At 43.0% G+C, this 16,708-nt stretch overlaps 1 protein-coding gene across 1 annotated transcript; it reads left to right on the top strand.

Annotated features, from left to right (window-relative positions):
• The first annotated feature begins 356 nt into the window (after positions 1 to 356).
• On the top strand, positions 357 to 16,708 carry LOC148342357 (uncharacterized). Its single transcript, XM_088288153.1, has 3 exons — positions 357 to 1,930; positions 4,313 to 4,861; positions 16,665 to 16,708. The coding sequence occupies exons 1-3, from the start codon at positions 397 to 399 to the stop codon at positions 16,706 to 16,708; spliced, it is 2,127 nt and encodes a 708-aa protein (XP_088144279.1). The 5' UTR covers positions 357 to 396.

Genomic DNA, 16,708 nt, shown 5'->3' with positions numbered 1-16,708 from the left:
CAGTTGCGAGTAAGGAAGGGTTGTCACACATGTCAAACAGGAGGGATGGTGTGGTAAGACAGATAAACCAATTTTATACAACATATGGGTTTAATTTTTTCTCAAAAGATTTTTTGAAGAGCCTGTATGATCTGTGCTCGACACAATTGTCAGGGAAACATAAGCCCAAAACGAGGACAGTGTCCCCAAGCAACATACACCTTGTGCATTGTAAAAAGTCATCTCAACCCTACCCTATTAGGGGTCTCTCGGTTGACATGATTTTCGCGTGGATAAAAAATTGAGATTTTGTGTTGTGCAGCCTTGGTTGCAGTGAAAGCTTTGTATACACCAACATATACACCAATAAATAATAATAATGGACATTCAACTAAAAATCTTAGGTTACCTGATAAGATGGACTTTACATCATGCGCTAGGAGCAACAGCATTGCTGACTCAGCAACAATGATTTGTTTGCCGACTAACAAGGTGACAACTGCTATTATACCATGGTCTGAAGTTAAATTGAGTGAAGCATCCGTTTTCAAAGTAGGACAACATGCGTATAGTGCGCAAAGTTATGGACGCCGGTACACATGGTACTTAACTGTGAGAACTAGAAGATGGGATGGACTGGTAGCAGAAACGGGACAAGACTGGTCTGACTGGACGACTGAAAAATGTGCAAAAACTTTGCGGAAGAAACTTTCATTAACACACGTAGCGATAGGAATTCAGTTAACTATTAACTCGACAAATTGGGGATGCGACAATAATCCGTGTGAAGAATTAGATTTAAGCCCATATTCTCAAGGGGTAGATCCTTATCATACTATTGTAATTTGTGTATCTACCATTTTAGAGAATCCCGTTGAGGCTACCCCTATAAAAAATATAGAGACCAAAACTTCGATGAAAAAACGATCTAAAATGGTGCTAAAATTTAAAGGAAAACTCTCTGTAGATGATCACTTTTTGGCTGTTACAGGAGTTACCCAATTAGGAAATAATTGGCTACTATTAATGGAATCAGCTGCTAAGACTGCAAATTCTAGCTGTGTTTCATGTATGGGCCCGAGACCATTGCTACGAGTAATTCCAGCAGCTCTTCCATCGACATGCCTTTTAGAAGTAATGACAAAATTGACGCCTAATGCGGATTGCATTGCTTGGAATGATGTCTACCCGGCTACGAAAGCAACGAAAGATAAGCCTATCTTTTCGACCGATGTGGCAGTGGCTAACTTTACTTGTGTTAATCTTACAGGAACACAAAATAGAGTGGGAGGCTTATCATCAGCGTGGTGCAAAACAACTCTGCTCCAATCAGGTACACTACTGCCACGCAGCGATGTGTGGTGGTGGTGTGGGGGTACTAAATTATTTGATTCATTAAAGGACGCAGTTGGAACTTGTGCATTGGTGTCACTTCTCTTACCAGTGTCTATTTTTCCATCCACAGCAGGGGACATTCAAAGAGCAGTTGAAGCCCACGAATCCCCCTATTATTACGCCAGGAAAAGACGAAGTGCTTCCTGGAGGGATGGTGATATGACCTATTTGGATGCAATTGGCCAACCAAGGGGCGTACCAGATGAGTATAAGTTGGTAAATCAAATCGCAGCGGGGTTCGAGTCCATTCTCCTTTGGATTACACCGAATAAGAATGTGGATCGAATAAACTACATACACTATAACGTGCAAAGATTGGGGAACTTCACTGAAGAAGGATTTATAGCTATTAAAGAACAATTGGCAGCAACATCACTCATGGCATTTCAAAACCGCATCGCGGTGGACATGCTGTTGGCAGAGAGAGGAGGGGTTTGCGCCATGATTGGGGATCAGTGTTGTACTTTCATTCCTAACAGCACTTCTCCGGAAGGGTCCCTCACAAGAGCCATTACAGGCTTGCGCGCCCTGAACCGGAAGCTGAAGGAACACTCAGGTGTGAGTACCTCTGCATGGGATGAGTGGTGGAACAAAACGTTTGGTAAATATAAAAATTTGGTATTTTCTGTAATGATTTCTATAACAATGTTCACCTCAATCCTTGTACTGTGTGGATGTTGTTGTATTCCCTGCATTCGCGTTTTGCTTTTCCGACTTATCTCAACAGCTCTCGCTCCAACAAATTCCAAACTACAGGAAATATATCCTTTGATTAATTACAGAGGTGCTGGTGATGGAGGAGACAGTGATGACCAAGTTGATGACGACGACTGAATTTACCTGGGAGATACTATTCGTTAATCCAAAACGCTCAAATAAAAATACAAAAAAAAAAAAAAATAAATAAATAATAATAAAGGGGTCTACATTTGCTATCAAGCTAATGATTTGATGGAATTAAATCCTTGGAAGTTCCATTGATGATAATTTTTTGGGGCAAATGTAGAATAAACAGGAGGGAATGTTAGAATAATATTAAGAGGTTATTATACATTTGCCGTGATGCAGCTTATTTTAATATGTAGTGCATATAACATGTTGCAGTTTAATAGAGTGAACTATGCTGAGTGTTTGCAGTGTGAGGGGTGATACAAGGAGACACCTCGACTGCAGAGAGGTGTCTGCAATTGGCGGGGCGGTGGCACTTCTTCAGAAGTGAGGATGAAGTAAACAACATCGTGAGGAGCCCTGATAAATTGGCATCGAAGTCTGAAGCAAGCAACATCGTGCGTCCTGATAAAAGATGTTGACGTCAAAGTCAGCTGCGATCCATGGCGACACCCCAATGATAAACCGGACTGAACCAGCTTTTGAGAAGACGAACTGTACCACCCTTGAGTGTAATCTGATTTCTCGAAGTGTAATCTGATTCCTCTATGTTATAAAAGGGAATGTATGAAAAACATCGAGGAACAGAAGGGAGATGAAGTTGCCAAATAAACTTTGTTAACCTTTCTGTCTCCACTTGGGCTGCGTGTCTCTCCTTTCAGCTATGAACCCTATATGTCAAATTGGCGAACCTGACAAAATTCCTGTGGCCCAGGTGGTTTGCATCTCCCCGCAACTCATAGTTCTTGATAATTTATGCAAATGACAATGATGACGGAACAATGGGAGGTGTTGTGTTACTTTGTTACTCATTACTGACACCCTGTGGCTGTTAAGCATCATTGCAGTTACAAAATAATTCAGGGAACTCTTATAATATTATGGTGTATCTTAGTCTAATTTGAATATGTATTGGATAACTTTAATATAAACAGTCATTATTCAAATATGTCAACATGAAAGTCAGAGTGAAAGTGTTGTTGCTGAATGCTTATGTGTAGGGATTTTGTCTCTTCAAACATAATTTTGTTTTAAATTTGATTTAGAAACAGAAATTTTATTTAAAAAAAGGAAAAAGGGGAATGTCGGAATGTACGAGCAGGATAAATGTCATTTTGGGTAAAAAAACAAAAAACAAACGTAAATCATGCAATAAATAGCCACTCTGATTCCAGGGCCCCTTTAATTCTTTTAGGGATCCAGATTATAATGAAAGCAAAAAGTACCCACGATGAAACTATCTCTAAATGCAAAATGAAATACTTGAAAACATATTTCACTTGAAGGATTCCTATTTTATCAATGACATTATGTTGCGATGGCCCCCAGTGGTCTGCATCAATATGTTAGGGTCCCACAACAGGTGTTCCATCAGACGCACACAATAGCCTGTGTGTGCTAACTTCAGCTAGCTTCCAGAAACGTCTGTGACTATGTCCGGAATGAAATCGGGCATCAGCCGCAACGTGCTTCCTTTTTAGATGCTCGTTTATCACTGTTGTGCGGCTAACGGGAGGCTTACATCGTAGGACGTAATTTTGTGAAATGTCCCCTATGGTCCGGTCCAAGTTGGGGTCGCACGCATTGCTCCGTGTGCGGCAGGCACAAGTCAAGGTAGCACGGTAAAAACAATATAAGTCGAAGTCGCCCCCTGAGATTTGACTTGACCAAACCAAATGTGTGTTTGTCTTTTTGTGTCATGCAGACGTCTTTGAAAACAATCTCCGTTTTGTGAAAGAGGAGCCAGATTGGACTCACATCAAAAAGGAGGAGGAGGAGGAGGAGATCAACAAGTCACCACTGAACGTTGTCCATATAAAGACTGACGATGAAAACAAGGATGAGAGTGAGGACAACAGAGGGGCGGAGCCTACAAGCAGCAGTTCAAGTCGTCACGTGGCAACAGGTGATGAAGACCACTGGGGGCCATCACAAGCACATCATGAGGACACATTATCAGACGCTCATGACGAAGATGATGATAATGGGCAAGCTAAAAGTAAAAGGGCATGTCACAGTGACTCATTCACTTCAAAGCTGTCTTTAAAAGGGCACAGAAAAACACACAGTGGTGAAAAACCTTTTTCTTGTTCAGTTTGTGGGAAATGCTCCTCTCGAAAGTTTGATTTAACAATCCACACAAGAATGCACAGTGGAGAAAAACCTTTTTCCTGCTCGGTTTGTGGAAAATGCTTCTCTCAAAAGGGAACTTTAACAGAACACACAAGAACACACAGTGGAGAAAAACCTTTTTCCTGCTCGGTTTGTGGCAAGAGTTTCTCTCAAAAGTCGGATTTAACAAACCACACAAGAACACACACTGGAGAAAAACCTTTTTCCTGCTCAGTTTGTGGCAAAAGCTTTTCTCTAAAGTTCCGATTAACAGAGCATGCAAGAACACACACTGAAGAACCTCTTTCTTGCTCATTTTGTGGTAAAATCTTCTCCCATAAGTCACATTTAACAGAACACACAAGAACACACAGTGGTGAAAATCCTTTTTCTTGCTCAGTTTGTGGAAAATGCTTCTCTGTCAAGTCAACGTTAACAAGCCACATAAAAACACACACTGGAGATAAGCCATTCAGTTGCAGCGTTTGTGCTAAAAAATTCGCCACTAAACGGCATGCTGCGAGACACGATTGTGATGGAGAGAATATAGGGCTGGGCAATATGACCTAAAATCAATATCGCAATAAAATGAGCAATTTTACCTCGATAACGATGAATCACAATAAATTTCCGCCCGTGGACCAAAATCAAAATAAATGCAGGAAATACATAATAACTGTTTTCTTTATTGACCAAGTGGTACACATTACTTTCAATGGAAAATAAAAGTACAAAAATCATGTGTAGAAGCCTTCCAAATATCTTACTTTGCATGACTTGAACAATGTCACAAAGAACAGGAGAAAAAGGTTACTTCTCGCAAAATCTTCTCTGCAAATAGATTGTGCCAAGATGCTGTAATGCCATGTGCAAAGGCGCTAGTCGCCTGTCAACAAAATGCTAAATAAAATGAAAAAAAATGTCAATGGAATGCCAATGCCAAATAAACAAGTGTACTTCATCAGGAAAATGCGCCGTCTCGAGTACTCCGTGCGCGGTCGTCAATGTCATGCACAGTCGGGCTCAAACAGGGGTCCATGTCGCGTCTCGACCACAAGTCGGATGTGGATGCAAAACGCTTGACATGTCTCCGCTCCCGTCCCGATGTTGTCCATATCGGGAAGTACGGTTTGCAACAAATATTTTCGTACCTCTTGTCGACTACTTTTATGAGGCGTTTAAATCTTGTGCGCTCCACTGTCGCTCGAGGAGCTACATCTTTAGCAATGTGCTAGGCCAGTGTTTTTCAACCTTTTTTGAGCCAAGGCACATTTTTTTCATTGAAAAAATCCCGCGGCACACTACCAGCTGAAAATGTGAAAAAAAGTGTTTTTTAACATTGAAAAATGACCTATTAAAAGTCTTGAATATGAATCAAATCAACAAAGAATAAAGTATCGTAAAATCTTTCACATTATTCTCAGTGTGAAACCTGTGCCTGTTTGGATGAACACAGAGCTGATATATTGGCAGGAATAAAAGTATTAATTCCTTTTTTTGATTTAGCCACAAGTTCAGCGACGTGGTAGCTAGCTTTAAGGGCTCTCTCGCTTACCTTTGCGGTTTTTCTCATGAAAGTTGCTTGTTTCTCCGTGTGTTCACTCAGGCCAACAAAATACGCCACATTTTTGTTTTGAAGTCAAGGGCGTTTCGTTTGGAGATGGCGTATAAGCGTGCTTGGGACCAGAGCGCCGTTGGAGAGCTTTTCACCACATACCAAGCACAACGGAGTCGGTGTCGTTGCATCTCCGGTAAAAGTAAATCCAAATGAAAGATAGCTTTCGCTGTATTGCCTCACGGCAGAAACTTTGCAGGACATCTTTGCTTTTTTTTTTTTTTACCTCCACTCATACTAGGGCCTTCATCTATGTCTGGGTTTTGTCCAGGGTCCAGTTCAGAGTCATCATTTTTTTCTCTTCAAAAACATATCCATTACTTTCACCGTCGTTCTGTTATCCACTTTTTTCATTCTGCTATCCACTTCTCGCTTGTCTCCAAGCACAAGGCAATTCACTACCTGCTGCTGCTGCTGCCTACTGGTTTGGAAGAGTACTACATTTTACTACTTAACTCTGCAGGCGCTAGACCGCACAGGTACACAAATGGAATAATTTCCCACGGCACACCTGACAATATCTCACGGCACACTGGTGTGCCGCGGCACAGTGGTTGAAAAACACTGTACTAGGCTATCGCGTCCACCTCTTAGACGTTCTCTCGTATGGTGTCGCCTCCGTTATGGACTGTTGTCACTGGTCCAACCTTGCTTCTCACTTTGAACTTTTAGCACAAGCTCCAAGTCAACAACATGGTTGTGTTGTGGGTGGTGAAAAAGAAAAGGTTGGACGCGCTGTTTCAGGTGCTTACGACGCACTTTGTAGTTCGTGTTCTTTTGCTCAAACATCGTCTTTTTGGAACCCAAAACATTTCTTAACGACAGATGTCGGAATTTCTTTTCGGGACAAGCGAGACAGGAACAATTTCAACGAACATTACGTCGTCATCAGCCGTGTCAGCTGCTTCTGGATTTGAATCGCCAGCTACGACCGCGTCGTCAGTTTTCTTTCTTGTTCAGCTGGGTGGAGTCACGTGACTACAGCCGCTCAAGCCGTTTTACAGGGGCATGAACATAGCTGCAGACTAAAAGGACTTCTTTTTTTTTAAACACCGAATTAGCCGACATGGGCAAAAAGATTTTATTAAATTTCGGTCACGGTAAATTTTCGGTTTATTGCCCAGCCCTACGAGAATAGCAGCGATCCTTGAAGCTTAAAAAAAGACAAAAAAAACCCCTGAAGGAACTGACTCTTTGTGGTAAGATGTAAATGTGATTTAGAAAATACGATATATTGAATTTTCAAAGCTCTTTTATTGACACAAGGCCAATGTGATCAGTGCATTGTGTCTGAGTGATGATGATTTTTTTGTGTTTACATCAAACATTTTAATGAAATTAATTGCCTTTGCCTGGAACAACATTTGTTAACGTTATGCTTTTCGGTTGTCTTTTAAATCGTACCTAATGGAAAAGGTGTGAGAAGAAACGGTGCTTATGAAATCGGTTCCTTCCACAATCATCAATAAAATCACTTGTTCCACTTGCTCAACTGGCCTTCATTACGCCGTGTGAAAAGGTGAAAAACTGAACTAGAAGTTGAACTGTAAAAAGAACCAGACAGAGAAACGCAAATAGTCTCAGTTTCTCTCAATGGCTTTAGTATGTCAGGAGTTGGCAACTTGATGGCGACTGAAGTCAGCGTTTATTTGTCACCACGGACGAGATGATTCGCATCACGCAGTTCGTTGCTGCTGCTGTCTAAATTGAACCCTGGAGGTCACCCGCCAGCGTCCCTGAATTTCACCGGCGGATCTTCAGCTATCCTACGTCTGACCCCAGATTGTTGTGGAATTTTCAGAAGTTAGGGAAGATCAATGAGATAGTCTGGAAAATAAATTGTCTTTTGGGTCAGTCTGCAGAGTGATCTCAGTGGGAGAAGTGCGTGGGAAGATACTGATGCACACAGGAAGATGAAGATTTATTTGACAGGAACTGTGTAATCTTAAAACAAAAAGATACTTTTTCTGCGTTGAGCCTACTTATCAGTCAAGTTCGTGTTGTTTTGGCTTCACAAAGAATCCTCTCGTACAAGAAGCGAAAGGCACTTTCTTCAAAAGCAGGTGGCCACAATAAATAACAAAAACCTTACTTGCTAAATAATTTTCCATAATAGAATCATAAAACACTGCACGTGATGGTAAACTGTCCATTGTGCCGATAGATGGTACTCGCATGAGGTTAGGCTTGCTGTTGAGAGTGGCATGGGGCTTGTGTCTCATGGTTGGGATGGGAGAGATGTCAATTTGGGACACATCGTCAGTAGTGTTCCATCAAATATCTGGGTGTTTCGGCCTTTATCACTAGACACCCTCATCGATGGTGGCCAGCGGCGGGTTGATCATGCCCGCGCTTGTGTCCCATGCCCAATCAACTGTGGTGGATGGTTCTGCCCTGGGTACTCAAGTGGGATGACGGAGATTAGTGGTGGGATGGGGAGGGGGTGCGGGGGTCATTTTGCTGATCTATGAGCCCATGAGGGGTCCTTCCTCTTCATCCAGATCCACTGGCTGCTTCTTTCAGCCGCTTTAGAGAGCGATCTGACTGTGTGCCGCAGAGCCTGTCCATGGATGCCCAGGTCTTTCAGCAGCTTGATGGTTGATGAGGCCACAAACCCTCTGCATCCAACTTCGACGGGATAGACCTTGGCTTTCCACCCTCGTTGTTGTGCGTCCGCCGCCAGTTCAGTGTAGCGCAACTTCTTACGCTCATAGGCCTCTTCAACTGCATTTTCCCACGGGACTGTCAGCTCTGCAATGTAGACAGCCTTCAGTGAAGGGGACCACAGCACTAAGTCTGGCCTTAGGGTGGTGGCTGCAATCTCTGCTGGGAAGATTAGTTGCTGACCTATGTCGACCAGCATCTTCCAATCCCGGGCCTTTGGTTAGCTGACCAACTTCTGTCTTGAGAAAAGGATGGTGGGGCTTTTTCTGTCCCTCTCTGACAAATTTTGGTGCTGTAATGGTCGTGGTGGCTCTTAAGGGCAAGGAGTTGATGGTAATTCTCTTGCTTTCAAGCACTGCTGCCAAGCTCTTGAGAACCTGGTTGTGCCTCCAGGTATAGCGGCCTTGTGTGAGGCTGGTCTTACAACCAGTCAGGATGTGTTTGAGAGTTGCTGGTGTTGGGCAGAGGGCACAGGTTGGATCTTCGCCATACCACTGGTGGAGGTTTTTTGGGGATGGGAGCACGTCATTGGTAGCTCTGATGATGAAGCTGATGTTGCTAGCTTCCATCTCCCAGAGATCCCTCCAGCCAAGCTTTCTTTTCTCCAGGCCTTCCCACCTCATCCACTGTCCCTGCTTGGCAAGCGAGACAGCCTTTGCAGACCTTTCAGCCTCTTCCTGGCGGCGCACCTCCTCCACGACCATTTTTCTTCTCTCTGCGGTTGAGGCCTTACACCAAGTTGGTTTGCTTGCTGTAAGGCCAAAGCCTTATTAATATTAATATTAAGATTGAACAAAATAGTGACACAAATATTGAAAAAGTAACTACAGTAACGAGTAAACATTGAATACTAAATTATTACTAAAACAGTTCAATGAATCTTGAAATAAATAATGAATCACCGTAGTTTAATGAATACTGAAACGAATAATGAAATATTTAAGTTAGTTAAGTTATAAACACTGAAAACATTTTTTAAGACTCTAACATTTCGAGAATAAAACAGTGATGTATTTTAATTTAAAATTCGCAACCACGTCGCTGGCGAAAAACCCTGTAAAAAGGCAAATATGTTGACATAAAGTTTCACTTTATCATGTCAACTGTTAATAATAGAGAAATACATTTGGAATACTGTCCAACCAACAACATGGTGTCAGATGTGAAAACAAAACCAGCAACAAAAGTAAAATTCAATACATCTCTCAAGTTCATATTTGGGAACTAATATGTTTGTTCATGTGCATCTTAGGTTTTTCTCTATGTTTAGAAGAAGATAACAATGATTTGCATCGCAAATGGTGACATCTGTCGGTGAGTTGGTGACAGTGCTCCACAAAGCCAGCAGCCAATCAAATCACAGCGGGGTGTGGCCTGTTCTTCCGCTTTCGTGAGGAACAGGAAATCCTTTCATTGGGACTTTGAAAAACGATGCCATCTTTCTTTCATCTCGTCGAAGAAAGAGAAGCACACGAGTTATCGCCAAGCAAAGACCAAGTGCGGATTTTTTGGAATTATCATTTGAAAATGTGTGCTAGAACGACACCCAAGTACAAAGAGGAACTTTGTGAAATAAAAGAAGAGAACGAGCAACATCTTCAACTGCTGGGCGAAGTTAGCAACCAGCCTCGTGTTGTGCTACACAAAGCAGGTTTGTACCCGTCTTACTCTCATTTGCTTTGTAAAGAACGACTTTCTATCGTTAAAAATATGCATCACAACATTAAGTTGTTTGGGGAAATCGTTCAAGGTTATTGCCGTTTTATTTTTACATGTTGCCTTATATTTGCCAGTTTGCTGAACATTTGTTTATGCCAAATGAAATCATTGCAGAAAATAAATGCCAAAGAAAAAAACAATAGTGGGGGGTGAACTCCATGTTTTTTTCCCCAGTTTAAAATTTGAACTGATTTTTTAACATTTTACATATTCCGGTTTTTAAATGGTGTGAAATAAATTAAGTTTGTCCACTGTTGGAGTTGAGCCACCGAGAAAATGAGAAACATTTAGTGAATGAATCTTCAAAGCCAAACTTACTCCAATGCGTGTTCGTTTTTTGTACTCAAGAAGAAAAGGGCCAAATAAAGACTCAACAACAGCTGATTAGGGTTGCGATATTTTAGTTTCTTCGATTTCTGGAGTTCAGGGAATCGTACAAAGACAGATATCTGGGCGGCTTTTTCTTAATCTGACGAGAAACTGTACTCAGACGAGTACAATCGAAAAATGGCGCGCTGATCTCAGCCCAGCCTCACATTTTCTAGGAGGTTTTTTATGTCAAGGGTCATGTAGGTTGAATCGGTCGTCCTTGATCCTTCCCACTTCCACGTTCCACGTCCAAGGCTGACCTTCTCAGTCAGGCGGCAGTCTCTCCGTCTCTCCTTCCCCTGTAATCTTGTCAGTGTACAGATTGTGTGGTGTATGTTTTCCCAGATCAAATTGTGTGTTTTTGGGTGTTCTTGACAGTGTCCCTGTGACGTCCTCCCCTGCCCAACTTGATATGTTTGTATCTTCTATGGCCTATGTGGAGAATGTATTTTGTCGTATTTGTCCATGAAGTGCTATCTGGTTTGTCATCAGTTTGACCTGAGCAGACTGAATCTGTTTGTTCTGAATGAGAGTGTGGGTCGTGAAAATACTATGTGTGCAATTTTGAGGTCTTACATTTTAACTAAGTCGTATAAATGTAGCATATGAATGCATCAGTGAACACTATGACTACAATCCCAGTCAATCTTATCGATGCACTGTACTTCTACATTCATTTGATAAATGCTTTTTGTTTAATCAATGTTTAACATATTCAGTAAATATGAACCGGCTAAATTAAATAATTGACCTTCTGTCCCGTAAGTGTTTAAAATAATGCCAGCAATCGTAATACAAACCTTGCATATTCATGTCTGGTGTGGCCATTAGAAGGGAAGGCCGGAGAAAGAGTACACCTTTCCCTTTTTTCTTTTTGGGGAGACTTCTTTTGACATCAGCATGTGACGAGAATAAAATCTCTTTCTCACAAAAATGGCTGTGTTAGAGAATTTTTTTCCATCACCAATTCTGCCATGCTCGGCGACCTGTCCGGAGGGAAGCTGAGCCAGACCCACACATCAACAACAAAATAAACCACATTTTTTGCATTTTGCTCCATTGAGGGTCTCAGGGTGCTGGGGCGCAGGCGTTCAACAGCCGGCCGGCTGAACCTTCGGTGAGATGCTTTTACTCACAATGGGTGTTGTGCGCCTGTGTCCAAGCGGTCGGGGCTTTTGGGGTCGTTAAAGAGAGCTTGTGCATGTGGGTCTGCTGGCTGATTGGTCATGGAAAATGTCCCTGTGTTAGTTTCAATTATTGTTTAAACAAGAGGCCTCTATAATGATTAAGACATTAAAATGTGTCAAAGTAACCGCACTATGAAAGAACATTAGAAAAAGTATTTAGAAAAAATAAATAAATGAAAAAAATATGATAGGAACTAGGGCTGGGCGATATGACCTAAAATCAATATCGCGATAAATTAGGCAGTTTTACCTCGATAACGATAAATGCGCGATAAATTCCCCCTGAGGACCAAAATCAAAATAAATGCAGGAAATGCATATTAACTGCTTTTTTTATTGACCAACTGGTGCGCATTACTTTCAATGAAAAATAGAAGTACAAAAATCATTTGAATAAACATTCAAACTAGCTTGCTTTGCGTGACTTGAACAATGTCACAAAGAACAGGAGAAAAAGGGTACCTCTCACAAAATCTTTTTATGTAAATATATTGTGCCGAGATGCTGTAATTCCATTTGCAAAGGCCTAGATTTGTGTAAAGGTATCGTGTAAACAATCTTAATAATGCCAGGTGCAAAGGCGCTAGTCGCCTGTAAACAAAATGCTAAATAAAATGGAAAAAAATGTCAATGGAATGCCAGTGCCAAATAAACAAGTGTGCTTCATTAGGAAAATGTGCCGTCTCGAGTACTCCGGTGCGCAGTCGCCACTTGTCGTCTATGTAATGCACAGTCGGGCTCAAACAGGGATCCATGTTGCGACTCGACCACAAGTCGGATGTGGATGCAAAATGCTTGACATGTCTCCGCTCCCGTCCCGATGTTGTCCATATCGGGAAGTGCTGTTTGCGACAAATATTTTCGTACCTCTTGTCGGCTACCGTATTTTCGCAGTCATAAGGCGCACTTTAAAGTCACAAAAATTCTCCTTAACAAACAAAGTGCCCTGTCAGTCGATGCGTCCATTAAATGGACAAAGTACCACTCACGTCCATCGGCCCTTGTCATCAACGAGCTGTTGGAAGTGCATGTTAGCACACCCTGCTGGGCAAAGAGTGAGTTGTTCATGCTTACAATCGACCGTGACAAATACACTATCTGACTATAATGTTTGGGTGATGGTGTTGGAAAAAGCTGGACAAAGGGCAGCTGTCCACAATGTTTTAGTCTGTCTTATCATTTATGTTATTGCAAGCAAGAAAAACGTCCCAGGTTTAGACAACAGACAAAAAGTCCAAAGCATAACAGCACATCTCTTTAAACAGCCATGCAAATCTCTCTAAACAGCTATGGGATTGTGGGTCTCTGCTCCCAGAATGCATTGCTTGAATTAGCTAAGGCTGAGTGGCTTTTGTGTTATTTTCATTTTTTTGGGTATATTGATGGCATGAGAGATACATTTTTGTGTTAATCTTATTTCTATGTTTCATTGTTTGCTTGTATGATGAGTTTTTTATTTTTTTTTTAAACCGTGACTCTAAGGAGTGTGGTAAGCAGCCAAGTCCCTCCCCTGACGTTGCTTTGTAGGCTATTGCCAATGCACCTAATAATGGCCTGAGCCATTGTCAATGTCAGCTATTGTCAATAGAGACTTGGCGTCTGCTGCAACAATGGGGTGATTGCTCATGTTATTGGGGCATAGCAGGCTGCTATCGGCTGTGTCAGTGTGGCCAGCTCTGCCAAATTCATGCTATGCTAACAGCAGCTGTGCTATCGTCTTGTCAGGCGGTGCGTCCAGTATATGTTACAAAGACAGAAATAGCGCCCTCAACAGGTGTTGCGCCCTTTGACACGGCGCGTCTTTTGGGTGCGAAAATACGGTACTTTCATGAGGCGTTTAAATCCTGTCCGCTCCACTGTAACTAGAGGAGCTCTATCTTTAGAGCTATGTGCTCGGCTATCGCGTCCACCTCTGAGACGTTCTCTCGTATGGTGTCGCCTCCGTTATGGGCTGTTGTCACTTGTCCAAACTTGCTCCTCACTTTGAACTTTTAGCACAAGCTCCAAGTCAACAGCATGGTTGTGTTGTGGGTGGTGAAAAAGAAAAGGTTGGACGCGCTGTTTCAGGTGCTTACGATGCACTTTGTAGTTCATGTTTTTTTGCTTAAACATCGTCTTAATGGAACCCAAAACATTTCCAAACGACAGATGTCCACTTTATTTTCGGGACAAGTGCGACAGGAACAATTTCAACTAACGTTCCTTCGTCCGCAGCCGTGTCAGCCGCTTCAGGATTTGAATCGCCAGCTACGAACTCGTCTTGTTTACATTCTTGTTCAGAAGGGAGGAGTCACGTGACTACACGCGCTGGAGCCGTCTTAAAGGGGCATGAGCATCGCCGCAGACAGAAAAGACTTTTTTTTTTTTTTTTTTAGACACCGAATTTACCGACATGGGCAAAATGATGTCGGTCATTCTAATAAATTTCGGTAACGGTAAATTTTCGGTTTATCGCCCAGCCCTAATAGGAACTCAGTAAATAAAGATAAAGATGTCCTTTATTAGTCCCACAATGGGGAAATTTGAAGTGTTACAGCAGCAAAGATATAGATCACACAGAGTCGGCGGCGTAATGTAGCCGTTAATGTGTAACATTAGCAGCAGACATTCATAAAAAGCATGCAAATATACACAGTATAAACGTATCTAGTGTAAGGAAACACTCCTAATGCCTGTCCATTATACAGAGGGGGAAACACTGTAATGATAAAAACTACTGAATGATTGAAAATACTGCAATGATAAAGATATTACACTGATAAAAGTACTGTAATGGTGAGAGTACTGAAATGATAAAATATACTGCAATGATAAAAGTACTATAATGGTAGAAGTACTGCAACGATGTAAAAATACTGCAATGATGAAGTATTGTAATAGTAAAAGTACCGCAATGATAGGAAATACCGTAATTATAAAAGTACTGCAATGATAAAAGTACTGTAATAGTGAACATCCTGCAGTGGTAGAAATACTACAGTGATAGAAGTATTGTAATAAGAATACTGTAATGGTAAACAAAATACATCATTGGTCAATATTTAAGTACACCCTTGGCTGAAAGTACAGTAGTAGTTAATATTGCATCCTAGGACTGCACAATTGCACTAATGCCCTCCTGTTTGTAGGCCTGACCCAATGTTCTTGTTAAAAAGTCTGACAGCAGTCGGCAGGAAGGAGCGGCGAAATCTCTCTTTGGTACAGCGAGGGTGTAAAAGTCTGTCACTGAAGGAGCTGTAAAGTGTTCTCAGAGTGTCATTGAATGGGTGGGCTGGTTTGTCCAGCATTGATGACAGTTTTGCCGTCATCCTTCTGCCCCCCACTGAGTCCACAGAGTCCAGGGAGCAGCCCAGGACAGAGCTGGCCCTCCTCACTAGTTTGTCCAGTCTCTTTTTGTCCCGGCCCGAGATGCCTCCTGCCCAGGAGACCACTCCATAGAAGATGACTGATGAAACCACAGAGTCATAGAAGTTCCTGAGGAGTGTTCCCTGAACGCCAAAGGACCTCAGCCGCCTGAGTAGGAAGAGTCTGCTCTGACCCTTCCTATAGAGAGCGTCTGTGTTGTCGCTCCAGTCCAGTTTATTGTTCAGATGAACACCCAGGTACTTGTAAGTTGAGACCCTCTCAACGTCTGTTCCCTGGATATTCACTGGTGCAGGTGGAGAGTGCCGACGCTTGCGGAAATCCACCACCAGCTCTTTGGATTTCCCAGCGTTGATTTGGAGGCGGTTCTGCTGACACCAGTCCACGAACCCCTGCGTAACCCCTCTGTACTCCCGATCGTCATCGTCAGTGATGAGGCCGACAATCGCAGAGTCATCAGAGAACTTCTGCAGGTGACAGGTTGTGGAATTGTATTTCTAGTCCGAGGTGTAGAGGGTGAACAGGAAGGGAGCCAGAACAGTTCCCTGCGGCGCTCCCGTGCTGCAGAGGAGCACGTCAGACACACAGTCCTGTGTTCTCACGTACTGTGGCCGGTTTGTGAGGTAGTCGTGAATCCATGTGATGAGGTGGTGGGCCACTCCCGCCTGCTCCAGCTTGTCTCCCAATAAGGCGGGCTGGATGGTGTTGAAAGCACTTGAGAAATCAAAGAACATGATCCTCACCGTGCCCCCCGCCTTCTCCAGGTGGAAGAGTGAAGTGTGGAGCAGGTAGATGATGGCATCATCCACACTGATGCCAGGCTGGTATGCAAACTGGAGTGGGTCCATTGAGGAGCTGACCAGGGGGCGCAGATGGACGAGGACCAGTCTCTCCAGGGTCTTCATCAGATGAGACGTCAGCGCCACTGGTCTGAAGTTGCTGAGCTCCTTCGGATGGGGTGTCTTTGGAACCGGAACCAGGCAGGATGTTTTCCACAGCTGGGGGACTCTGCCCAGCTTCAGGCTCAGGTTGAACATGTGCTGGACGATTCCACACAGCTGGTCTGCGCAGGATTTGAGGAGCTGGGAGCTAATCCCATCTGGGCCTGCTGCCTTCCTCGCCTTCATCTTCCTCATCTGGTTCTTCACCTGAGATGTTGTGAGGAACAAGGCTGAGCAGGAGGAAGTGGTGGTTGTCTGATGAGGCTGGGAACTGGAGCCTGTGGAGAGAGAGAGGGGCGAGAGAGGAGGAGAGAGAGTCTTGTTCGCAGTGGCAGGAGGGGTTGGTGGGGGCTGCATCAGGGAAGCCTGAGCGGGGTCAGGCATTTGATCAAACCTATTGAAAAATAGGTTCAACTCATTTGCCCACTGAAGCCCCCTCCACCCTTCTGGGTCTGACCTGGTTGTCCGTGGCCTGA

The sequence above is a fragment of the Idiotropiscis lumnitzeri genome, chromosome 2, assembly GCF_059441095.1.
Source record: "Idiotropiscis lumnitzeri isolate Australia: NSW breed Sydney's pygmy pipehorse chromosome 2, RoL_Ilum_1.0, whole genome shotgun sequence".
Taxonomy (NCBI): domain Eukaryota; kingdom Metazoa; phylum Chordata; class Actinopteri; order Syngnathiformes; family Syngnathidae; genus Idiotropiscis; species Idiotropiscis lumnitzeri.
The sequence above is the reverse complement of the archived record's forward strand: the minus strand, read 5'-3'. Positions and strand labels throughout refer to the sequence as shown.

Excerpts from the sequence above, each read along its gene's own strand:
- LOC148342357 (XM_088288153.1), top strand. The coding sequence starts at position 397 with ATGGACTTTACATCATGCGCTAGGAGCAACAGCATTGCTGACTCAGCA. Across the intron at positions 1,931-4,312 it reads GAAGCTGAAGGAACACTCAG|GGCACAGAAAAACACACAGT; the intron begins GTGTGAGTACCT and ends TGTCTTTAAAAG. Across the intron at positions 4,862-16,664 it reads GCCATTCAGTTGCAGCGTTT|CCCCCTCCACCCTTCTGGGT; the intron begins GTGCTAAAAAAT and ends TGCCCACTGAAG.